General features: G+C 45.2%; 1 protein-coding gene across 1 annotated transcript in view; it reads left to right on the top strand.

Annotated features, from left to right (window-relative positions):
- The window catches only part of IGF2BP1 (insulin like growth factor 2 mRNA binding protein 1), a 67,373-nt gene extending 44,434 nt beyond the window's left edge, over positions 1 to 22,939 (top strand). Inside the window, exons 4-15 of the mRNA XM_035135562.3 lie at positions 2,536 to 2,587; positions 3,693 to 3,756; positions 9,429 to 9,710; positions 11,268 to 11,402; positions 12,062 to 12,184; positions 13,180 to 13,315; positions 15,227 to 15,349; positions 16,241 to 16,357; positions 18,362 to 18,436; positions 20,349 to 20,480; positions 20,810 to 20,923; positions 22,830 to 22,939. Coding sequence (XP_034991453.2) covers positions 2,536 to 2,587; positions 3,693 to 3,756; positions 9,429 to 9,710; positions 11,268 to 11,402; positions 12,062 to 12,184; positions 13,180 to 13,315; positions 15,227 to 15,349; positions 16,241 to 16,357; positions 18,362 to 18,436; positions 20,349 to 20,480; positions 20,810 to 20,923; positions 22,830 to 22,922 — 1,446 coding nt within the window. The 3' untranslated portion in view covers positions 22,923 to 22,939. The remainder of the gene's footprint in view (positions 1 to 2,535; positions 2,588 to 3,692; positions 3,757 to 9,428; positions 9,711 to 11,267; positions 11,403 to 12,061; positions 12,185 to 13,179; positions 13,316 to 15,226; positions 15,350 to 16,240; positions 16,358 to 18,361; positions 18,437 to 20,348; positions 20,481 to 20,809; positions 20,924 to 22,829) is intronic.
- The last annotated feature ends 3,556 nt before the right edge of the window (positions 22,940 to 26,495 follow it).

Genomic DNA, 26,495 nt, shown 5'->3' with positions numbered 1-26,495 from the left:
TTTTTGATTTAAATCGATTTTTTTGATTTAAATTGGATTTTTAAAAATAAAATTGTTTTTGAGGAAAATATATTACCACCCAAAGGTTATTCCATCATGAAATAAAGATTAGTTTTTTAATTATGTAGAATAAGGTTGTATATGTTTAATTTTGGGGGTAAATAAATTCCATTAATCCATTCACAATGTCATGCTCTTCCAGAGGTTTTTGTAAGATTATTGGGCAGTTTCTCTGCCTACAAGATATTATCACAGATGCTTGGTTTACTTTTGCAATTCTCAAAACTGAATTTGACTCAACAGAGATCGATCATACCTCTTCTTCACAGCAAAAATGTCATAGCATGAACAGAGTTGAGAAAAAGACCTTAATCCTATTGTTCTACAAACCTATGAATTCAGAAACAACCCCTTCAGTGCTAAGTTTCAAGAAGTTCAGTGAATAGAATAGAAACAATATTTTTCTGATTGTTTGGAGTGGACAGTATTTAAGTTTTTCATGTGTAGGCTGGGCTGACAGTCTAAGTTTCTTAATATATATATATATATTGTTTTTGTTTAGCCAAATTAGTTAACAAACATGGATGTTTGTTTAAGCAAATAACATATGCTGTAATGTTATTGTTTCAGTTGAATAAATCTATTTAAATTGTTATTATTAAGGTAATGATTATTTTTCTCCTTCCTAAGTACAACAGAAAAGTTGTCCAAATATGATTAACCTATTAAACTGGGGGTAAAAAAACTAATATGAAAAGTTGTTACTCTAAAAATCTTCATCTACTTGCATATTAAAGTTATACCAGCAAGAATTAGTCTTTATGTAGAAAACTATGATTTAAATCAAGCCTTACTGACTAGTGATTTAAATCGTGATTTAAATCGTGATTTAAATCAGTTTGATTTAAATCAAATCCACCCTGTCTGAAATGTCTTTTTAATAAACTGGAAGTTGCATGCTGGATGAGTGAGCTTTGGGATACTTTTGAGATGTGTGAATGGGGCAGAGCAAAGGCGATTATGAGATTTTCCGATTCCCTTCCACCGCAAAGAAAAGAATCCCTCTGGAGTGAAAGGAAAGAGACCAGATTTGAGTTTCCCTCTTGAAATGCATGCATTTCCTAAACAATGGTGCTGCATGCTACTTAGCTAATATGACCGCTAAAATGTGTTTATTTACAATACAGTCGTACCTCGGGTTACGAACACCTCGGTTTGCGAACAGTTCGGGTTACGAACGGCGCAAACCCGGAAGTGTTTTCGCCGCGTGCGCAGAAGCGGCGCGCGGGGCCTGCGCATGCGCAAAATGGCGCTTTGCGCAGCGTTCGGGTTACGAACTTTTTGGGTTACGAACTGCGATCCGGTACGGATCACGTTCGTAACCCGAGGTATTACTGTAGCATGTTTCAGGGGTGCCCAAACTAAGGCCCGGGGGCCGGATGCGGCCCAATCGCCTTCTAAATCCGGTCCGCGGACAGTCTGGGAATCAGCATGTTTTTACATGAGTAGAATGTGTCCTTTTATTTAAAATGCATCTCTGGCTTATTTGTGGGCCATAGGAGTTCGTTCATATTATTTTTCAAAATATAGTCCGGTCCCCCACAAGGTCTGAGGGACAGTGGACCGGCCCCCTGCTGAAAAAGTTTGCTGACCCCTGGCATGTTTGCATACAGTATGAGGTTTTTTGAGTTCTGCTTTGAGACCTCGGCTCCATCTTCAGTATAGATTTTTAAAAAGTAACCTTGCCTCTTTAAACACTCAGGGCACCCTCCAAAGAATCCTGGGAACTGTGGGTTGTTAGGGGTGCTGAGAGTTGTCAGGAGATTCCTATTTCCCATCACCTGGAGCTACAATTATCTGATTGATCTAACTGTCCATCCCTCTTCCTAGGGAACTCTGGGAATTGTAGTTCTGGGAGTGGAATAGGGGGGCGGGTCTCCTAGAAACTCACAGCACCCTTTACAAGCTCCAGACTCCCCAGGGTTTTTTGGAGGAGCGGGGAGGCACAACTTTAAATGTACGATGCAGGCGAGGTCTTCATCTGCTGTGGGCTGTTGTTGTTTTGTCCTTCATTTTTGGCGCTTCCTTTCCTGATTTTTACCTTTGGTGAAATTTTCAGTGTACAGGTGAAACTCGGAAAATTAGAATATCGTCGAAAAGTGCATTTATTTCAGTAATACAACTTAAAAGGTGGAACCAATATATGAGATAGATGCATGACATGCAAAACAAGATATGTCAAGCCTTTATTTGTTGTAATTGTAATTATTTGTTGTTAGGCGGGTCAATTATAAATGGAATGTAATTAATGAAATGTAATAGCGATGTTTATTTTTGTATTATTGTAACTATTTGTTTTATTACTGTGGAATTTCCAAAAGAAAGCATTTGTAAAAAGAAAAAAGAAAAAGTTTCATTACTGAAATAAATGCACTTTTTGACGATATTCTAATTTTCCGAGTTTCACCTGTAACTCTTTCTCTTTCTTTCTCTTCCACAAACCACTTCTTTTATGTTTCTTCCACATCTGAATAGGTCCTGGATGGTTTGCTAGCTCAGTATGGTACTGTGGAAAACTGTGAACAAGGTAAGAACCCTTGAGATGTTTCAGAGAATGTATATGGGTGGGCCTTGGAGCAAAAGACAGGAACCAGACCAGGGCAAGGGATAAAATAGGCTGTAACCACTGAGCCTCTTGGGCTTGCCGATCGGAAGGTCGGCAGTTCGATTCCCCACAGTGGGGTTGAACTCCCAATGCTCTGTCCCTGCTCCTGCCAACCTAGCAGTTCGAAAGCACGCCAGTGCAAGTAGATAAATAGGTACCGCTGCGGAGGGAAGGTAAACGGTATTTCTGTGCACTCTGGTTTCTGTCACGGTGTTCCGTTGTGCCAGAAGCGGTTTAGTCCTGCTGGCTACATGACCTGGAAAGCTGTCTATGGACAAACACCGGCTCCCTCGGCCTCAAAGCGAGATGAACGCCACAACCCCATAGTCGCCTTTGACTGGACCTAACCGTCCAGGGGTCCTTTACCTTTTTTTTTAAACCTTTAATCATAGAATTGTAGGGTGTGGACCCTGAGGAGCATCTAGTCCAACCTCCTGCGATGCAGGAATCTCAACAGACCCCTTCCGACCCCTTTGCTATTTATTTATTTACTAGATTTCTGGACTGCTGTTCCTTGCACATAATGATCTCAGGTGTGAGGTTCCAGCATAACATATTGCATACACTCAGCTCACGACAGAATTTGTGGCCTATGGTTAAGGGCGAAACGCATATTCGTAAACGGACACACGTTATAACTCTAGCAGAAGATCCCAAACCTCTTTGTGGTATGCGTGCATGAATACACGTGAGTGGTGGACAGGTGTGTGGGTTCAGACGCATATGTCACCACATACAACGGGGGCAGCAATAATGCCACACAGAATACCTAGCGGAAATGGCAGGGTTCCGAGTGGGTCCTTCTGAGCCCAGGGCTGTCGGCAGGTGCCTGGTCATCCTGACCCCTGACCCCACCCCATGGTCCAATCTGCTGGGAATTGTGAAAAAAACAAATGTCTTTAAGCTCCAGCCCTTGCTTTCTCTCATGGGTGGTGAGGATTGAGCTTGTTCAATACAGAGTTATTTTGATCGATGATATGGGTGCTTGCTTTAGCTAACCGAGATTTCTTCCTCCTCCTCGTGCAAGTGAATACGGACAGTGAGACGGCGGTTGTCAACGTCACCTACTCCAACCGGGAACAGACCAGGCAGTGAGTTTTTTAAGTACCTTAATAATAACAACAACAACAACAATAATAACAATAATAATTTATTTATACCCCACCCATCTGTCTGGGTTTCCCCAGCCACTCTGGGCGGCTTCCAACAGAAAAGTAAAATACAATAATCTATTGAACATTAAAAAACCTCCCTAAACAATTGTTATCTGACTTGGTCCTTGGGTGTGTTCACAATTCTGCGCAGGGCTTCGAATTCTGTGGCTAGCAAAAAAACAAAAATGCATTCTCTGCTGCCTGCCTCAGTTTATTTCTGTTGCAAAGTCTGTGACTTGTTTATTACAGTGGTACCTCGGTTTATGAACTTAATCCGTTCCGGAAGTCCGTTCTTAAACCGAAACAGTTCTTAAACCGAGGCGATTTCCTTAATGAGGCCTCTTACCTCCAGTGCCATCCACCATTCGGCTTCCGTTCTTAGACCGAGGTAAAGTTAGCAAACCGGGACACTACTTCTGGTTTTGAGGAGTTTGTAAACTGAATCGTTGGTAAACAGGGCTGTTCTTAAACCGAGGTACCACTGTAGATAGATAGATAGATAGATAGATAGATAGATAGATAGATAGATAGATAGATAGATGATAGATAATTTATTACGGTCGGAGACCAGCTTATAAAACACACTTGGGGGTACAATCCCAGAAGGAAAACAAACATTTAAAACATTGTACAACAGTAAATTTAAAATTTATAAATGTGATAAGCGTATAGACACTTTAAAACTTTGAGATAAGCTACTGCAGAGATATGACTCAGAATCACCCGAGGAACCAAGTTTGGGGATTTTCTGAATGAACTAGTTTGGCTGGGGTGGTGGTGGCCTGTGCCTACAGATCTGTGCACAGAATCTGGAGACCATCCAGGTCGTCTTTTGATCTTTGCCTGATAGGAGGAGATCGAATTTTCGCTTTTCTGGGAGGTCAGCGAGCCTCACCAGCAGGGGATCAATGGTCTCTCTACGTGGCTCTTCATAAAAGGGACATCTAAAAAATAAGTGCTCTGGGCTTCCTAACTCCCCCAATGAACAGGAGCAAATTCTCTGAGCATATGGGACATTTTTAAAGGATCCTTCCAGGACCTGCGAGGGCAGAGCAGAGCTTCTGGCGAGAGTAAAAGCCATTTTTGGATACGAGAAAGAAAAGATATGCTGCCGGTGCAGCTATCTCTCTCTCTCTCGATTTCTCCAATTTTATAGTTGGGGCACCTTGAGCAGTCCTGTTGTCTCTCGGTGTCTATGATTCTTTGCCTAACCGTAACTTTTGCTTGGCCCAACCCCAGACTTAGAAGGGCTTGAGGGGCAAAACCCAGTTTCTGAAGGGCAGAGGATCAGTGGGGCTATTCCTCAGGGGGAGAAGATTCAATGTCAGCCATTTGGAGATTGATGTTAGGCAGATATAAGCCTCCACTCTCATCATCCCTGTTTCAAGCCTGACCATTGTGTTTGAAACGCATCTGGGTACATGCAGGAGAGCTCTAAAGAGTTTGGATTGAACTTTCTCAAGGGGGGAGAAAGCAGAGGAAGGCGGGCCCAGAAGGTACCACTGTATTTATTTAAGTGCATTTATATGTCTCATGGGACCCAGGTGGCGCTGTGGAGGGGGCCCTTTACCCTTACCTTTATATGTCTCATAGGGATGCAGGTGGCGCTGTGGGTTAAACCACAGAGCCTAGAGCTTGCCGATCAGAAGGTCGGCGGTTCGAATCCCTGCGACAGGGGGAGCTCCCGTTGCTCGGTCCCAGCTCCTGCCAACCTAGCAGTTCGAAAGCACGTCAAAGTGCTTCCGGCGGGAAGGTAAACGGCGTTTCCGTGTGCTGCTCTGGTTCGCCAGAAGCGGCTTTGTAATGCTGGCCACATGACCTGGAAGCTGTACGCCGGCTTCCTTGGCCAATAATGCAAGATGAGCGCCGCAACCCCAGAGTCGGTCATGACTGGACCTAATGGTCAGGGGTCCCTTTACCTTTACTATTGGGCAAGGGGTATATTTGTACCGTGTGTTGTTGTCCTCTCCCCTCCGTTAGTTACTTCCCTACCCACCCTAAGTCCCGGAAACCTGAGGTGCATTGTGGGCATGCCCACAGGCATTTAGTTGCCTGTGTGAACTCATTTTTTAAAAAATGGGTGTTTTTTTAAAAGATGTATTTTTTACTGTACCAGATTTGCACAAAACAGCAGTCAAAAATGAAATGAGATTATGCATTTACCTTTACCTTTATATGTCTCATACCCCCTCCCCCTCAAGTGATATCAAAGTAATGTTCGGACTGTAACACACTTGACTAACATTTTCTTCCTCTTCTGGGGACCACATTCTCAGGGGTTGTGTGGCAGCGGTGACTTAGTCTCCCAAACAGAGGCAAACAACCCTCTCCTCAATTGATCTGTGCAGGTCAGCGAAGGAGGCGATCTATCTGATGCCTGGAGAGGGGAAGAGGTGGTTCGTCTCCCCATGAGAGTACAGTGGTACCTCGCAAGACGAATGCCTCGTGCAACGAAAAACTCTCTAGACGAAAGCGCCTTGCAATGTTTTTGGTGACTCTCAAGATGAAGTTTTCAATGGCCGCGCTTCGCAAGACGAAATTATTGCTAGACGAAGCGACTCGCGGCACGAATTAATTTCGTCTTGCGAGGCAGCACTGTACTGGGCCGGGCAGGGAGGTTTAAAGCTCTCTTCCCACCTCGGCAGTGGTTGGCTTTCTGCAGCGTGAGAAACGCCAGAAGGGAAGTTATTTGGGTGACCACGGCTGGGCTTGTAAAAGGCGATGGAGCAAAAACATCACCAAACTCCGAGCACAGAAGCATCTCAAAAGCAACAAGAAAGGTTCCTGACTGGACACCCCTCTCTTCCCCCTGCCATGATGCAACGTGTAGAAATAGCGGGGGTTGCAGCAGCATTAAAAAAGAAAAGAAAAAATTGCAGTATTGGAATTAAAGGCAGCAGCCGCCCGCCGCCATGTGTTGGGATGCTGGGATGTGTTATATCAGGTTGTCCCATAATGTGGCCTTGTTAATGGTAACACCCCCATCTATGGGTGGCTGTGTGGAACTGCAGCCCATTGCTAAAATTATACTCTGGCCTTGCCTTAAGGCATGTTGTAATCCTAGATCTCTGATGAGTTTACCTCAAATAAATAAATAAGTTTGTTTTTTGTTTGTTTGAGGTAAATTAATCAGAGATCTAGGATTACAACATGCCTTAAGAAAGCAAGGCCAGAGAATAAACGCGTGCAGCATGCAAACACACACACACACACACCGTATTTTTTCGTGTATAAGACTAGGCCCCCCCCCCTAAAAATAATGTCAAAAATTAGCAGGTGTCTTATACATGGGGCCATCTCCCCCTATTCTCTTAAATCTGTGTCCCCAAAAATAGGGGGCGTCTTATACATGGGGGCGTCTTATAGATGGAAAAATACGGGGTGTGTGTGTGTGAATGTGTGAATATTTATTCATTCTCCACCTCCCAAAACTGTTTCATCACATTTAGTTTAAGGTGAAATATACACCTTGACAAAATCTTACGTGTAGCGATAAAAAACATCACTGTACAAAGCGATTTTTTAAAAATGCCATTACTCATGACCATTTTTAAAATTATATTTGTTTAATCATTTCTTCAACACAAACAACCGCAAAAAAACACATACAACAAAAACCACCACAACAACACACTTTGACGTTTCAGATTTAAGCATGCTGATATATACAGTACCTATGACCCCACCCCTTTAACAATATTTTCCCACCTCTCTCTCCTTCCCCTACTTCCCACCACTATCTGCCTTATCGCTTAAATATTCGTTCCAGATTTCTTCATATTTATCCATTCTTATTTTGCGTCGACATGCAATTCGTTCGTATGTAGCTAATCTGTCCATATTCTCAATCCATGTGCTCAGTGGAATCTTTTTGCGGCTCTTCCAAGTCATCAAAACAAGTTTTTTTGCTTCTAATATAGCACAGTACATCCATATATTTTTTGACCCCTTGAAATCTCCCACGTTTCCAGAATATAATTTAGAATTAAATTCAGTTCCCCTAGATAACAATTTCTTTTTTATTACTCTTGCTATAAATATCCTCACCTCGCACCAGAATGATATTATCATCGGGCAGTTAATCAACATATGTACTAAGTTCGCATTTTTACTCCCACACCTCCAGCAGTTATCTACACTTGTTATTTTCTTCTGGTATGGTTTTGCTGCAGTCCAGTGGACTCTGAATATTATTTTCTGTTGAATAGGTCTTAGTCTTAGATCCATAGAGACTTATTTCTGCTGATTTTCCTACTTGACTCCCATACATCATTTGTTATCTGTACCCCTAACTCTTCACTCCATTTTTGTCTATCATATTCTAAATCATATTTCTTCCTGTTGAGTAAGGTTTTATATAATGAAAGTGTAGGATTTTTTTTGCTTTTATTGCAGAGATTAATTCTTGTAGCAGCATGGGTGTTTCTGATGCTGCTATAGCGTCAGGGCCAAACTGCCTTTCCATTTCAAATTGATCGTGGTGGAGGGGAGAGATTGAGAATTGCCTATATATCAGCTTCCTTCCCCTTTGTCAGAAGTGAATAAGGAGAAGGGAAGGGCAAAAAAAAAACCCCATCACTGGAAATGAGAAGCAAGTGGCTGTGGCAATCGGAAGAGGGAAGAGGGCTTGTGGGTTTCCGCCGGGGGGGGGGGGGAGATACATAAGGAACCATATGTTCTTGGCTGCTTTATATATCGGCCTTGCCATTGTTGCAAGCCAAAAAATGGCTTATCTTCTGAGTTAGGCCAATAAGACTCAGAGACAAGAGGAGTTAGGAGTCCATGAGTTTATTGCAAAGCAATAAGGTTACAGTCGAATCTTTTCGCAAAACTGCAACCCCGCCCAACGTGGGGCAGAGGAATTTATAACATTTCAGACAAAGGATTTCAATTAAACCAATCATATAAATCATTACATCATTGTATATTTAATATTCAGCATTACCTCGTTTCATATTTAATACGCATGCGCAATAAGCATCGCTAACTAAACTTTGATTCTTACCGTGATCTGTTACATATTGCTAGTTTACATGCACGGGGACCTGTGTTACATGTGGATGTAACAATTTATGTTCTAGTTTACGAATTGCTTCTTTGTGATTGACGTATTAGCTGACCTTCTATCCCAGTAGGAACGGCTTCTTGCTGAATCATCAGTTTCTTTAAAGCAACAGGTTACCATAACTCTTCTAATATAAGCATATTCCAAGATTTTTAAGGATTTACATTATCGCCTTAATTGTGGCCCGTTGGGCCCCTGCTACACCATGACTCCACCCCTTTTTATTTACTTTTTATAATTCAGCATGTGGTGCTTCTTGGAGCCTCTGGTGTGTGAATTGGCAGAGCTGGTGCGGTGGTGGCATGGAACGGAGAGTAGTTTGAAGTCCAGCTTCTGTGAGGGAAGGGGACGTTGTCAGCGGGTTGGGGATTAAAACCTCAGGACAAGCTGAGGAGTGGTCCTAGCCAAAACTGCACACAGTAGTATTAGGGCTCGATTTTAACTAACCAGACAGTTCTTTTGACTGCAGATGTGCTGGTTTTAGTTTTAAGTAGGGTTAATTGATTGGCTTCTCTCTCTGTGTATCTGTCCGTCTTATCTTCAGGGCCATTATGAAACTTAACGGGCACCAACTGGAAAACCACGCACTGAAGGTCTCCTACATCCCCGACGAACAAACCGTGCAGGGTGCAGAGAACGGGCGCCGAGGGGGCTTTGGATCGCGGGGCGCCCCCCGGCAAGGTTCACCCGTGGCTTCCGGAGCACCCGTGAAACAGCAGCCGGTAGACATTCCCCTCCGCCTTCTCGTTCCCACCCAGTATGTGGGAGCCATCATTGGCAAAGAAGGTGCCACCATCCGTAACATCACCAAGCAGACACAGTCCAAGTAAGGCCCTGCTAGCTTAGCAAGCGTTTCCATAGCAAACCCGCTTGTTTACCGCTACACCTTTACACTGCTTTGTTGCCAAGAGTGTGCTAGGTGCTGCATGGGACACAAGGCCAGCCCCATCGTTGGGCAGAGTGAGACGTCTGCCTCAGACACTGGGGTGTGTGAGGTGCTGGAAGGCACAGTGGTGTGTGTGCCAGGCAACCTGCGTCGTATCCCTTCAGGTGTCCTGCAGGGCTTAGGCAGAGTGGTAGGCCCTGTCCTGTTGCCGCTGTTGAAGCCAGGAATCAGCTGCGAGTCCAGCTGGTATATGGAATGGGAGGCTCCATCTTGTCCTTCTCCCTAGGCAAATAAAACGATTTGGGGGTATGCTCTGGTGGAAACATAGCCCAGAAGGATTTAAGCTGTTAAGACTGGTGGGTCAGAGGCCTGGGGATTGGGATTCAGAGAACAAAAGTGTGCCTTCTCTTGGGCCTAGAAGGCACCTCAGGCTGCAGATGTGGGTGCTGTTAAGGGTGGCACATTGGGAAGTTTATTTATTTACAAGGGCGTGTATGTGTCTTGATATCATATACAGTGGTACCTTGACTTAATGAATGCCTCGACTTCCGAAGTCCGCTAACCCGGAAGTATTTTTTGCTGTGCACGCATTCTGTGCATGCGCAGAAGCGGCATGCACAAAATGGACGCTTTGACTTACGAAGTTTTCAACTTCTGAAGAGCGCCGCAGAACGGATCGCCTTCGTAAGTCGAGGTACCACTGTTTACGTGGTGTGTGTGTGTGTGTATCACACGTGCACACACATTCTTGACCCGCTACAGGGTATTTTCAGCGATGGTCCTGCGTTTGTGGAGTGCCATACCCTGAGAGGTACAAATGTTCCCCTCATTATTACCTGACTCATGGAGACCCAACCCGCTAGGAAATGATCTATTATTTTGTTTTTTGTGCTACCCTTTCTCTAAGAAAACAATTTCCTCTTTCCCTTTCCCCTTGCTGCAGCCCCATGACGTAGCTTAAGCTGAGAGACAGGGACTAGCCCAGGAACTAACCCAGTGACCTTGATGGCTGAGGAGGAGTTTTAACGCAGGCCACCTCAGTCCCAGTCCCAGAGCTCCATTGTTCATTGTTTGAGACTCAAAATTACTTCTACTGTGGAAATGCTCCTTTACCATATGTCTAGGAAGGCCTACAAATGGCCTTGTTCTTGCCTGGGGAGCATAGCTGCCAAGTTTTCCCCTTTCTCGCGAGGAAGCCTATTCAGCATAAGGGAAAATCCCTTTAAAAAATGGATAACTTGGCAGCTATGCTGGGGAGTTTTACAGATCTTCCTGAGGTTGGCAAGATGGATGTGGAAGGGGAAAAGACAAGGATTCTGAGATGTGTAGCAAAGATGGGGAGCCTGGCCAGAGGCAGAGGGGCAGCCAAGGGGATTCAAGATTCTTAAGCATCTGTTGGGTGGATTTTGGGTTTCTGGTTCTTCGGGCGCATGCTGTGAACCTCCTTTTCCGAGTTTTGCTACTCTAGCAGCTGGCTCTTCTCTCCCTTCCCTGTAGAATCGACGTGCACCGGAAGGAAAACGCCGGGGCAGCAGAGAAAGCGATCAGTATCCATTCGACCCCAGAAGGCTGTTCTGCCGCTTGCAAGATGATTTTGGAAATCATGCAGAAGGAGGCAAAAGACACCAAGACGTAAGGCTGTGGGCTATCGTTGGCGCAAAGTGTGGCGTTGGCTTATTGGATAGTTGTTTATTTCCTTGACATCTGATGGGAGGGCATTCCACAGGGTGGGCGCCACTTCCGAGAAGGCCCTCTGCCTGGTTCCCTGTAGCTTTGCTTCTTGCAGTGAGGGAACTGCCAGAAGGCCCTCGGAGCTGGACCTCAGTGTCCGGGCAGAACGATAGGGGTGGAGACGCTCCTTCAGGTATACTGGACCGAGGCCATTTAGGGCTTTAAAGGTCAGCACCAACACTTTGAATTATGGTTGGAAACGTACTGGGACCCAATGTAGGTCTTTCAGGGCCGGGGTTATATGGTTTCGGCGGCCATTTCCAGTCACCAGTCTAGCTGCCGCATTCTGGATTAGTTGTAGTTTCTGGGTCACCTTCAAAGGTAGCCCCACATAGAGCGCATTACAGTAGTCCAAGCAGGAGGGAACTGTGGGAAGACAGTCCGCTTACAAGTCAGATTACGAGTTAGATTATAAACCCACCCTGGTCCAGTTTCCAGAAGAGGCCTGTCTGTTCAGGGGTTGATGTCCCAAAGCGTAAGAGGTGGCCTGGAATTGACCTCAGGAAGAAGTCCGAATGTGGGAGTCCAACCCTCTGATTTCACCCATTCCCCCCCCACAGGGCTGATGAAGTGCCCCTGAAAATCCTAGCCCATAACAACTTTGTGGGACGGCTGATCGGCAAAGAAGGACGCAACTTGAAGAAGGTGGAGCAGGACACCGAGACAAAGATCACCATCTCTTCGTAAGACTTCCTTCTTTCTTCTATCTCCTCACCCCATTTCGTTTCGACCCCCTTTTTTATATAAAAAGGGTATTGTATTCACACTAGGGCGCTATGGAGTGTCGAATCTGTGTTTTCCTCCATCCACACAGGAGCACTTTCTATTTTAGGCCTTCATAATCTACCTCAGGCATCCCCAAACTGCGGCCCTCTAGATGTTTTGGCCTACAACTCCCATGATCCCTAGCTAAGATGACCAGTGGTCAGGGATGATGGGAATTGTAGTCCAAAACATATGGAGGGCTGAAGTTTGGGGATGCTTGATCTACCTCAAGAGTTTCCTGCTGACTCAGGTGGCGCTGTGGGTTAAACCACAGAGTCTAGGGCTTGCTGATCAGAAGGTCGGCGGTTCAAATCCCTGCAACGGGGTGAGCTCCCGTTGCTTGGTCCCAGCTCCTGCCCACCTAGCAGTACGAAAGCACATCAAAGTGCAAGTAGATAAATAGGGACCCCTCCGGCGGGAAGGTAAACGGTGTTTCCGTGCGCTGCTCTGGTTCGCCAGAAGCAGCTTTGTCATGCTGGCCACATGACCCAGAAGCTGTCTGCGGACAAACGCCGGCTCCCTCGGCCTATAGAGCGAGATGAGTGCCGCAACCCCAGAGCCGGACACGACTGGACCTGATGGTCAGGGGCGCCTTTGCCTTTACTATTGGGCAAGGGGTATATTTGTACCATGTGTTGTTGTCCTCTCCCCTCCGTTAGTTACTTCCCTGCCCACCCTAAGTCCCGGAAACCTGAAGGTGCATTGTGGGCATGCCCACAGGCATTTAGTTGCCTGTGTGCACTCCTTTTTAAAAAAAATGGTGGTTGTTTTTTTTTGAAAGACGTATTTTTCACTGTACCAGATTTGCACAAAACAGCAGTCAAAAATGAAATGAGATTATGCATATTGCTCCAAGTTGGGCAAGGATTTGGGGACGCTTGCATGAAAGGCTGAGGCTTCCTTTCCTCCCCAGGCTGCAGGATTTGACCCTGTACAACCCTGAAAGGACCATCACTGTGAAGGGCTCCATTGAGAACTGCTGCAAAGCAGAGCAAGAGATCATGAAGAAAGTGAGAGAAGCCTATGAGAACGATGTGGCAGCTATGAGTGTGAGTCTCCTTATGTTGCACCTTCTCTGGGCAATTCAGAAGCTCTAAAGAGAGCCCATCTAGTGGTACTGCTATCTGTCTGGGAATCACTGGCTTTCCATCAAAAGGCTCCAAAATCCATTCAGCTGCTTCGTATGAATACGTTATCCTTCAAAAGCTGTTACCTAGTCGGTTGTGGACTTGGGAATCTTAATTCTTAGGCATTGGGTTCTGCATTGTTACTTTGAATAGCATTGGCTCCTCCCTGCCATACTTTCTTTTCCTTTTATAGGTTGTAATGGTGTGACAAGCAGAAAGGTAAACGGCGTTTCCGTGTGCTGCTCTGGTTTGCCAGAAGCGGCTTTGTCATGCTGGCCACATGACCCGGAAGCTATACGCCGGTTCCCTCGGCCTATAGAGCGAGATGAGCGCGCAACCCCAGAGTCGGTCACGACTGGACCTAATGGTCAGGGGTCCCTTTACCTTTAATGGTGTGACAAATAAAGTAGGGTGCAGATGGGCAGGTGGGATGATAGAAATTCTTGTGGGATAGAAACTTTTGCAAACTTGGTTGCAAGATCATAATAACTGGTCAAAAGAGAGGCTGCTAAATGACAGGTGGAGGAATAACTTTTAAGAAGGAATATGTGTGTTTCTCTTTGATTTGAAGCTGAGGCCCTGAAACAGAGAAGGTTGGTTGCAAATTAACCCACCAATTAAATAATAATAATAATAATAATAATAATAATAATAATAATAATAATATATTTATTATTTATACCCTGACCATCTAGCTGGGTTTCCCCAGCCACTCTGAGCGGTTCCCAACAGAATTAAAAGCGCAATAAAACATCAGTCATTAAAAACTTCCCTAAACAGGGCTGCCTTCAGATGTCTTCTAAAAGTCTGATAGTTGTTTATTTCCTTGACATCTGATGGGAGGGCATTCTTAAGGGTGGGCACCACTGCCGAGAAGGCCCTAGTAGCAGCAGCAGCAATATTTAATATTGACATAGGGCTTTTTGAATGTTCAGATTGCAGTAATCTTTACAATAATCAGTAGGCATTGTTATTCTCTGTATAGTAGATGGAGACTGAGAAAGACTTAATTCTGATGTATTGGTTGCATATGGGCAATCAGTCTCTGGCTTAATGAACACAATGGGATATTAACACACAGTGTGCAAATAATGGGCAGCCCTTTTGATTCTCCCTTTGCGCAAGTGAACAAAAAAAGCCAGGAAGCCACAGTTAACCCCAGACCTCTTAGAGTGCAAATGGTTGTTCCAAGATTCACACGCACCATAGCTTGCCATGAACTGCACTGGCTATAGTTAGCAAGGAGCAGGAAGTGGAGGAGGGGAGAATGGAATGGAGAAAGGAGGTTGTCTGAGGCCCTCAAGTCTGCGGTGTTGCTCTTGATTGCAAAATTGTGTGAGTTGCACCACAGTGGCTTGCCTAAAGCCTCCAGAGGAATTCAAGAGTGAAGTGAGATTTCGCTGGGAGCTTCCCAGTTCTCCACTCCCACTTCATAGCTTGTGCTGCACCGTGCTTCATAAACGTGTCCGGTTCACTGCTTTGGGGCTGCGGAACAGTTTCTCTTTGTTTACCTTGAGTAGCTGATTGGTGCACCGAAACCTGGGTGCATAATGGGAAAGTGGCAATGTGCTCAAGTGTGTTTTGGTGCCCTAATTACTCTACGGACGCGACCTGTGCCCAAACTTGTTTCCATGGGTGCAGAAGTTTATTATACAGAGCCTTTGGCTGCTTTCTTGGCTGTCTAAATCAGGGCAAATTGAATGAACCAGAAAGTAAGGCAAAACCGCTGCACTGCGAGAAGTGTTTCAGTGCTGACAGCGAATTCACAATAAAAAGGTAGAAATGAATATTTGGCTTGCCATATTTTATTTTTTCACTCTCTTTTTCTTTTAGCTGCAGTCACACCTGATACCTGGGCTGAACCTGGCTGCCGTTGGCCTCTTTCCTGCCTCTTCCAATGCGGTGCCTCCTCCCCCAAGTAGTGTCTCTGGAGCAGCCCCATACAGCTCTTTTTTGGTAAGCTTGAGCTCAACCTACACAAAACATGCCCTACTATAGAGCTTTCCTTTTCCTGTAGCGTGTGTGAGTTTCAGACAAAATCACATGCAAGTTCTGCCAAAACAAACAAGCCCATGCACCAAACATTGTGTGACATCATAGTAAATCAGCCAGTGGTGTGTGCATGGCAAATAATAATAATAATAATAATAATAATAATAATAATAATAATATATTTATTTATTTATTTATTTATTTATTTATACCCCGCCCATCTGGCTGGGTTTCCCCAGCCACTCTGGGCAGCTTACAACAGAATATTAAAATACAATAATCTATTAAACATTAAAAGCTTCTCTAAACAGGGCTGCCTTCAGATGTCTTCTAAAAGTCTGGTAGTTGTTTTTCTCTTTGACATCTGATGGGAGGGCGTTCCACAGGCCTGGCGCCACTACCGAGAAGGCCCTCTGCCTGGTTCCCTGTAACTTGGCTTCTCGCAGCGAGGGAACCGCCAGAAGGCCCTCGGCGCTGGACCTCAGTGTCTGGGCAAAATGATGGGGGTGGAGACGCTCCTTCAAGTATACTGGACTGAGGCTGTTTAGGGCTTTAAAGGTCAGCACCAACACTTTGAATTGTGCTCGGAAACAAACTGGGAGCCAATGTAGGTATTTCAGGACCGGCGGCCGCTCCCAGTCACCAGTCTAGCTGCCGCATTCTGTATTAGTTTTAGTTTCCAGGTCACCTTCACAGGTAGCCCCACATAGAGCGCATTGCAGTAGTCCAAGCGAGAGATAACTAGAGCATGCACCACTCTGGCGAGACAGTTTCAAATAGTTTCAAACCTAGTAGTTTGGGATATCCCTCTTGACTGATACTAACTGGTGACCACAAAAACCTTTATATCGGCAGCCTCCTGAGCAAGAGACAGTGCACGTCTTCATTCCTGCCCAGGCTGTGGGTGCGATCATCGGCAAGAAGGGACAGCACATCAAACAGCTCTCCAGATTTGCAAGTGCCTCCATCAAGGTGCCTGTTCCATTCTGTTTAATCCCTATTGTTGCTTTTGTTGATTGATGCAAACCATGATGGTGCTAGAAAACAAAGTAGGCATCCTGGGGTCCCATTTGAACTCCAGGGGAGTTGTGGAAGAGCAACCTGGAATCATAAGAGTTGTAGAGTCCAACCCCCTGCATTGGAGGAAAACGCAGCTGTCCCATACGGGGATCGAACCTGCAACCTTGGGATTATCAGCACCATGCTCTAACCAACTGAGCTATTCAAGCCGATCTACATCATGGGGCAGCTTCCCAGTGGATTATGCCATTACACTTGTGTTGATGCAACTTAGTGGCACTGTCTGTTCTGCTTGCTGTGCTAGAGAGTTTGGGTTCTTAAAATGTGCAGCAAATCTTTTTTTACAAAGGCACATCCAGTTTGCCAAGAGTGATGCAAAATTCCTTTTATTTCTTCCCAACCCCCGTTAGCAAAGTTAGGTAAATAACACAGAGAGAGCCCAGAGAGAAAAGAAATCCTGAGGAAACTGAACAAAGGCAGTATATACTGTAATTTAATATGAAAGGAACAGAGAGGTTTTGTCCTTCTTGGTTCAGGCCTTGTGTGTGGCAGGTACCTGCCCGCTGCCTGCCTGCTTAAAGGAGAATCGTTTGACCATGAAACTATAGCTGATGACCGTGAAATCGTTTGACCATGAAACTATAGCTGATGAAGAATAAATGAAACAAGGCCTTGTCCTGTATTTGAAAATTATTCTAACTGGAATTTCATAGAATCATAGAGTTGGAAGAGACCACAAGGGCCATCCAGTCCAACCCCCTGCCAAGCAGGAAACACCATCAAAGCATTTCTGACAGATGGCTGTCAAGCCTCCGCTTAAAGACTTCCAAAGAAGGCGACTCCACCACACTCCTTGGCAAAATCCTCATAAGGCATCGTTTCCAGGCCTTTGACCATTTTGGTTGCCCTCTTCTGGACACGTTCCAGCTTGTCAGTATCCTTCTTGAACTGTGGTGCCCAGAACTGGACACAGTACTCCAGATGAGGTCTGACCAGAGCAGAATACAGTGGTACTATTACTTCCCTAGATCTAGATGCTATACTCCTATTGATGCAGCCCAGAATTGCATTGGCTTTTTTAGCTGCTGCATCACACTGCTGACTCATGTCAAGTCTGTGGTCTACAAAGACTCCTAGGTCCTTTTCACATGTACTGCTCTCAAGCCAGGTGTCACCCATCCTGTATTTGTGCCTTTCATTTTTTTTGCCCAAGTGTAGTACCTTACATTTCTCCTTGTTAAAATTCATCTTGTTTGCTTTGGCCCAGTTGTCTAATCTGTTAAGGTCATTTTGAAGTGTGATCCTGTCCTCTGGGGTATTAGCCACCCCTCCCAATTTGGTGTCGTCTGCAAACTTGCTCAGGATGCCCTCAAGCCCATCATCCAAGTCATTGATAAAGATGTTGAATAAGACTGGGCCCAAGACAGAACCCTGTGGCACCCCACTAGTCACTACTCTCCAGGATGAGGAGGAGCCATTGATGAGCACTCTTTGGGTTCGGTCAGTCAGCCAGTTACAAATCCACTGAATGGTAGCATTGTCTAGCCCGCATTTTACCAGCTTCTTCACAAGAATATCATGGGGCACCTTGTCAAAGGCCTTGCTGAAATCAAGATAGGCTATATCCACAGCGTTCCCTTCATCTACCAGGCTTGTAATTCTGTCAAAAAATGAGATCAGATTAGTCTGACATGACTTATTTGTCTCATTACTTGAAGCTTTAAACAGTTTGAAGAAATTATAATTAATCTCCTTCCTGGCCTGAGTTCTTGGAACCTTTCCATTTGATCTAATAAATAGCAATCACAATAATTGCCACCAGGAATGGATGGATCACCCTTTGGCTCAGTTCAGTCTGAACCCAGTATCTTGGGAGTAGTGGGAGGGATGGGGAATGAATCCCAGGCTTTGCTGATAAATGGCTCTCCCTACTGTTCTTTCTCTTGTGTCCTTCAGATCGCTCCTCCAGAGACGCCAGATTCCAAAGTGCGAATGGTGATAATCACTGGACCACCGGAAGCCCAATTCAAGGTTTCTTTCCTCCTTCTTACAGATCAGTGGCCGCAGGGGGACTTAAACATGATTACAAGTATTGTCTTCATTATTTACTGAGTGCCATTACTCAGGCCCTGTTGTTGGCTTCAAATAGGCACCCAGTTGGCCACTGTGAGAACAGTTTGCAGAACCAGATGTTACCATTACTGGGTTTTTATCATTATTTAATCACCACTATTATGTCACAATCCATATGCACAATGCTTTACAGAGTAACACAAGCAGAGAGAGAGAGAGAAGTCTCTGCCCTGAGGAGATTACCATTCATATTTCAATAATAAGGGAGGCAACAGTCAGAAGAATGGACTCTATTTTTTGGCAAAGGGTTTTTTAAGGAGATAACAGAAATCACTGGGTTAAAGCTGACCAAAAGTCCAGAGGTAGCATTATTATCAATTTACGATAGGGTGGAAGGTTTGCAGGCTATGCTCCCAAATTTATTGACAGCTGCACGAATTAGGATAGCTAGGAAGTGGAAGGGGCAAGCAGAATATAAAATGCAAGAATGGTATAAAGAGGTGTGGGATATAGATATTCATGATAAATTAACATGTGCCATTAAGGTAAGACGGGGAATACGCAGGAGAAATGATTTTGAAGAGATACGGAGGGTGTTTGCAGGATTTGTTCCGTTAAAAAGGAAAGGGGATAAACCATTGCAAGAAGTGTTGAAATTTTGGGAGATTTGATAGTTACAATGGAATAGTCTCGGTAGTGGGGGGTACATTTTTATTCTTATTTATTTATTATTATTACAGTGGTGCCTCGCTAGACGAATGCCCTGCTTAACGAAATTTCCGCTTAACGAAATGTTTTTTCTAGCGGAGGTTGCCTCGCTAGACAAATTCGTTTTACGAAAAATTCATCTAGCGAATCGCGGTTTCCCATAGGAATGCATTGAAATTCAATTAATGCGTTCCTATGGGCAAAAAAAAAAATTCAAAAAAAATTCAATGCATTCCTATGGGATTTGCTAGACGAATTTTTCGTTATAAGAAAAGACCAGTGGAACGAATTAAATTCGTCTAGCGAAGAAGAAGAATAGACTGTTTAAAAGCGCCTTGGTTTTCTTTTTTTATCATGGAGCTCTCAACGAGCAACAAGACAGCAACTAACTCGACATTGGTGTTCCTGACAGCTCTCGGCGTGCCCCCTCCCCTCTAGCCTCTCACTCTGGATCCCTCCCAAACAGACGAAGGCTGCATCAATGGGAGCGGACTCCTCCTTTGGACCTGTCTGGCACGCTGCTCAGCAATGTGCAGGACCCTCCTTAAGTGGGGAGGAGCGTCAGCGGGACTGGGACTGTCTTGGTCGCACGCTTTGACTCTGAGCTTCCAATCCTGTCCTGGAGGGCTCGCCTTCTCCTGACCCCACCCCCACCCCAATCACTCAAGTCTCCAGTTTCTATCAGCTCACAGCTAGTCCCATCTGCTGACTGCTCAATGTCCTGCCACCAGGCTCCACACTCTTTGGTGCCCTCCATGGGGGGTTGTTGGGCTGGCAGCTCCCACCACTCCTACCCATCCAGCCTGCCCCTGACAGTTTTAAAATACAGCCGCACCTTGGTTTTCAAACAGCTTAGTTCTCAAAACATTTTGACTCCCGAACACCGCAAACCCAGAAGTGAGTGTTCTGGTTTGCAAACTTAATTTGGGAACCCGAATGTCCTCCGCAGGTTCCGATTGGCTGCAGGAGCTTCCTGCAGCCAATCTGAAGCTTCATTTCGGTTTCCGAACGTTTTGGAAGCCGAACGGACTTCCGGAACGGATTATGTTCGACTTCCAAGGTACAGCTGTATAACCAGCGCTGTATAACCAAGGCCAGGGATGTCCCCGGAACTGGTCGATTAATATCCTCCTGGTCTCTTCATTCCCTCCCCACCCTTCAGGCTCAAGGGCGGATTTATGGCAAACTTAAAGAGGAAAACTTTTTTGGCCCCAAAGAAGAAGTGAAGCTAGAGACGCACATCCGAGTCCCCGCTTCGGCCGCAGGGAGAGTCATTGGCAAAGGAGGCAAAACGGTAAGTGAATGGTCAGGTCTGCCGAGGCTTGCTTTGGGGTCAGACCCCTGGCACTGCCATGACCCAAGATGGAGAATGGAGTGTGTCTCACAATGATGGTCTGTAGGGGTAAGTGGAAGGGAATGATAGGGTTTAAGTTACAGAATACAGAATAAGATGGTTTAAGTTAACCTTGAGCACAGGCAAGCTTGAAGTTCTCCTGTTAGCCTTATTAAAGTGGAGTGAAGCTGGACTGCAGGAGCAGCAGCAGTGCAGGAGAACTGAATTAGGGCTACTTTGTTTCATAAAATCAAAATGCAATTGAGCATTACTGTCTTTCCACTCCACAGGTCAACGAGCTGCAGAACCTGACAGCAGCAGAAGTAGTTGTCCCGCGGGACCAAACTCCCGATGAGAACGAGCAAGTCATTGTCAAAATCATCGGACACTTCTACGCCAGCCAGGTAGGGGCCACAATAGATCATTCTTGACATATTGGCATGGGTGGAAGAGGTTAAATAAGAACTGGACTAAAGACTTCCCCCACCTGATAGTGTTGGACTCTTAAGTCCCATCAACTGTAGCCTGCGTAGCCAATGGTGAGGGATGATGGGAATTTAAGTCCCAACAAAATCTGGAGGGCATCAGTTTGGGGAAAGCTGGTTTAGCAGTATCGGAAGCACCCATTCCCAGGTTAAAAACGCCCACCAAGGACAAATTGTAGTTCATTTACCGTAATCTATAGTTTATTGACACAAGCAAAGATCAACCCTTGGTTTCCGAACCTGGCTCATTCCAATCACCATGGTTTAAACAAACAGCAGGAATCTGTTACATGCCAAGGAAGAGAGGAAGCAATTAAGCCTGAGACTGGAGTAGTCTCTTTCCAAAGTGCTTAAATATTGTTTTGTGTTATGTCCAGGAAGCCTATGTGCAATTTAAATGGTCGGTGGGTTTTCTGTAAAGGAGCAGAAACTTAAGATTTCTTTCACTGACTGACAGCAGCCTCTCTGGGGGCTCAGACAAGGGGACATTCCTTGCCAAAACTCCAGATGTCAGGGATTGAACCTGGGATCTTGCTGGTTGCCCCAGCAAACCCAAACCAGAAAACCTAGAGCAAACTTACCTTGGCTATAGAATGTGGTTTGTTGAGTCCGAAATCAGTCGCAAACCATGGTTTGGATGTGGTGCTAAGCCAGGGATCATGGTTTGCTTCATCCCAGTGCAAATGTGTGTGGCAGACACAATAAGCCGTGGTTTCTTAAATATATTTATAATACTCCCTCCACGCAAAGCCCCCAAGGTGGAAAATGCACACACATACAGTCAACCTCGGTTCCCAAACGCCTCCGTTATCGTACGTTTCGGCTCCCGCGTGCCGAAAACCTGGAAGTAACTGCTCCGGTTTTCGATCGATTTTCAGAAGCTGAATATCGGATGCGGCTTCCGTTTTGAATTTCCCTATTGTATTGAGTCTTCCGCTTTCAGTTTTTGGTTGGTGAACGTTTCAGAAGTCGAACGGTCTTCTGGAATGGATTACGTTCAACAACTGAGGTTTGACTGGAAATCTTGAAAGATGAGCCAGATTAGAAGGCGAGGGGCATTCTCTTTTCTTTTCATTAAATAAATGTCTTTCGGTATTAATTTTCAATAAAATCAATGGGAGCAGGCATTCACCAGATATTTGGGACCCAAGTTGTTTGGGGCCATACACATAACATTGGGAGCCTCCCTCCTTCCTCAGATCTCACATTGATCAGTTAGTTTGAACGGACAAAAGTGCCTTTATTTCATGTGAACAGGAGGGACAAGGAAGCAAGGTGGCTCGCTCTGCACCCAACAGCTGCCTCAATCTAAGTTGGTTTTGTGAATTTTAGAGCTCAGTATTACACAACTCCCCAGCATCTCAAGATCCCACTTCCAGCCTGGAAGATTCGGGAACTCTTGACTCCTTCAAATATAGTCATACCTTGGATCCCAAACACCTTGGTACTCGGACGTTTTGGCTCCCAAACGCCGCAAACCCGGAAGTGAGTGTTCCGGTTTGCGAGCGTTCTTTGGAACCCGAACGTCGGATGGGGCTTCCGATTGGCTGCAGGAGCTTCCCGCAGCCAACCGAAAGCCACACTTTGGTTTCCGAAAGTTTTGGAAGTGGAACAGATTCCATTCAACTTCCAAGGCATGACTGTACTTAAAGGAGTCCCAACTCCTGCCAGCCCCAGCCAGCACAGGTAATGGGAGTTGTGGTCCAGAACATCTGGCGGTCACCCAGTCGGGGAATGCTGATCCACCGTATCAGGCCTGCGCCATTGTTATAAACCCGTTTCCCCGTCTCTCTCAACCCCCCCCCAAAAATCTTTTTCTTGCCAGATGGCACAACGCAAAATACGCGATATCCTCGCTCAGGTGAAACAACAGCATCAGAAGGGGCAGAACAGCCAGACGCAAACACGGAGGAAATAGGAAGTTTCCTTACCCCGGGTGTGTGAAAGAGAAAACAAAAAGAGAGAGAGAGAGAGAGAGGAAGTGATGGACGAACGGACGACATTGACAACGGATGAAACAAAGCCAAGCCGAAAGAGTGATGAGCTGTTGATGCAGAACCCTAAGAGTGGCTGGGAATCAGTTTACCGTAGGCGGGCATTAGTAACTTTGGGTGACTTAATGTCTCACGAGCCAAAGGCAGTGTGCGATTGGCTCCTCGGTCATGCTGTGTGTATATATAATATATATATGTGTGTGTGTGTGTGTGTGTGTGTGTGTGTGTGTGTGTGTATTCCTCAGGCATGCAGCACGTATGTATGTAAGTATGTATGGATGTATGTGTATGTATATTTATATATACACACATAAATATGGAGCGGGGAGGGGAATTGGATTGGTCAATAGAAAAGAAAAATCCTTATTGAATCCCATAGTCTGTTGCAATCTAGTAGCTTGAGGGGGGGGGCGGGAGTGTTCTCTCATGCAGTTTGCTGTGCTTTTTACCAGACAAAGGGCAGAGCAAAGGCATGTAAAATCCCACCCCCTTCCCCCCCCCCCCAATCAAAAACACTTTTAGGGAATTATTTGGGAAACTTACCTGCCCTCAACACCCCCACATTGAAAAACAAAACGAAAGCCACATTAGTTTTCCCAGTCAGCGGGAGAAGGGAAATGGAACGGGACCAGATTCTCTAGGGCAGGCGTCCCCAAACTCGGCCCGCCAGATGTTTTGGGACTACAATTCCCATCATCCCTGACCACTGGTCCTGTTAGCTAGGCATGATGGGAGTTGTAGTCCCAAAACATCTGGAGGGCTGAGTTTGGGGGGGTGCCTGCTCTAGGGTTATCCAGCGAACCTTTCTACCTGTTTTTTGGATGACCCGAGTTCTGTTTGATTTGGTGATTGTGGAATTCGGTAAGGCCTGGTTGTCAGGGTGTCTTCTTGCTGTGGCCGTGTGCCCAAATAACTGGAGCTGCCGAGTGTTTTGACCCGGGAGAAGACGCTTTGGCTGACCTTGCTGCCACCAGGAAGGCAAGTGGAGTCGCTGTGTTTTCCATCCCACAACTTCGCCTTGCTTGGTAATGGCAGCTTTCACCTCTAGGTTTCTGGTGGCGCTCGGCTCTGTACCAGTTTCCAGAACTGAAAATGGCTCTGCAAGCCCCACCCAGCAGGCTTCCGCAACCTGGCGCCCCCTAGGTGTTGTTTTTTGGACTACACCTCCCACAACCACTGACCTTTGGCCATGCTGGCTAGGGCTGATGGGAAATAGAGGTGAAAACATCTGAAGGGGGGCACCATGTGGGGAAGGATGGCGTGCAGGGTTGCACAAGTAGGCTGAGGGTTATCTAGACCCATTTGCCCTCACCTGCCCTAAAAGTAAAACCAGCTCTCAACTTTTCATCCCACACATGTTGTTGAGAGGTTTCCTCAAAATATATTTGGAGCATAGAATTCTACCTACATATTAAGGTTTCCTCCACCTCTTAGGAATAGTCAACCAATGGGGAGGGTTCGGTTCTCCTTCAATTGGCCACATCATAATCCCAGTTGTCCTAAAAACATGTAGGGAGGGAAAACAAGGCAATAACCTTGTCTTTTCAGAATTCTCCCCCCTAGAAACCACACAATGGCTTAATTCAAACATTGATACCAAACCATGGTTTATAGTAGCAATAAAGGAAAAGCCACACGGTGGTTTGAGCTTCCTGACATAGAGAGAAATGATGGTTTAGAGCAGGCATCCCCAAACTGCGGCCCTCCAGATGTTTTGGCCTACAACTCCCATGATCCCTAGCTAGCAGGACCAGTGGTCAGGGAAGATGGGAATTGTAGTCCAGAACATTTGGAGGGCCGAAGTTTGGGGATGCCTGGTTTAACGCTACTTGTCTGTTTCCTGATTCCATTTCTTTTGTGCCAGGACCTCCAGAGCTGGAGAAAGGGTTGTAGCTATGTTCCAGCAATTTGAGCATAGAATTCTACCTACATATTAAGGTTTCCTCCACCTCTTAGGAATAGTCAACCAATGGGGAGGGTTCAGATATTAAATGTTCAGATAAATTACAAAAGATGATTTGTCAGGGCAGACAGTACAGTGGTACCTTGGTTTACAACCATAATCCGTTCCAGAGGTCCGTTCGTAAACCAAAACAGGTTGTAACCCAAGGTGTGCTTAGGCCAATGGGGCCTCCCCCCAAAATTGTTTGTAATCCCCCCCAAATGGGTTGTAATAAAAAAAAAGGTTGCACACACTTCTGGGTTTGACATGTTTGTAATCCAAAACGTATGCAAACCAAGGTACCACTGTATGTCAAACCAAAGTTGAGCTTCCTTAGACTACAATCTCTTAGTCGCTTGCCTGGGAGTAAGCCCTATTGAACTCAGTGGGATTTCCTTCTGAGTAAATATATATAAGATTGTACTGTTAACCATGTATTTGGTGTGGTATCTGAATTGAGCCAGTTTCCTTGAAAAGTCTCCAATTTCCTTAATTAATTAAGGAAATAAGTGCATTCTTTCTCCCTCTCTCTCTCACCCCCCCCCACCCCAAATGCCCTGGGTATTTTAATTTGTTAAGACAGGGAAAGTATTGAAATAATTAGAAAATCAAGCAATGGGGAAGCATGTCGATATTTTAATCCACCGAAGTCAGCAAATACTTAATTAGGAGTCCTGGTGGAGTGAATTGCAAAACATCGCTGATAAAAGACAGAAATCATGGGACTGTGTCCCAGAAAATTAGAATACTCATGAAATATCAAGTCACCAGATTTAAATATATCCAGTTCAATTTTTTTTAAAGAAGAAGCTATGGCTTGAACCCAGAGAAGCTTCCTGCAATTGGAGAAGCATCTCTTGATCTAACTCACTCAGCTTTTTTATAAGAAACATCCAAACTTGAGGTTTTAGTGTTTGTTTTTTAAAGCACCATCTGATTCTTATAAAAAATCCAAGATTGCAAACCAAAATTTTAGTCATGAAGAGCAGATATGGCTGAGCAAGAGTTTTAATTTTTGCAGAAAACATGTGATTTTTTTTTTTAAAAAAAACGAACCCTAATGGGTAAGTAAGGTAAGGCGGTTTTGTCTTTTTGTTTTTGTTTTTAAGAGAGGTTATTTTAGGCTCCAGTGCCACCCTCTTGAATTTGTGGGTGTAAATTTTGATGCTGCAGTCCAAACCACATCAAACTAAAATGAAATAAAACCCATTTCCTGTTTCAAACACACACAATCCCCGTAATTCCAAGGGACACGCTTCTGCCTACAGTTGACATGCCTCTCACATTAGCCAGATACTCTCCAGAGAAAAATTGAGCCTGCTTAAATCCTAATGAAATCGCCGCAGCTTAAAACCTATGCAGTGTTCTCTGGAATGTCCCTGCCTAGAGACTTTAAATGGATGTCAAGGTCTTTGCTATGGAGCAGAGCTGACTGCAATCCCCTGGGGAATAGCCATCTGCTCCCAGGTTCTGTTGAACAGAAGCTATAGTTGCCCCCACCCCCCCACCCCCGGTCACCTCTGGAAAATTACCTCCTGCTCTAGGGTAGACTTGT

The sequence above is a fragment of the Zootoca vivipara genome, chromosome 12 (assembly GCF_965207765.1).
Source record: "Zootoca vivipara chromosome 12, rZooViv2.hap1.1, whole genome shotgun sequence".
NCBI lineage: Eukaryota > Metazoa > Chordata > Lepidosauria > Squamata > Lacertidae > Zootoca > Zootoca vivipara.
Note: the sequence above shows the minus strand (reverse complement) of the source record. Positions and strands in the feature narration are given on the sequence as shown.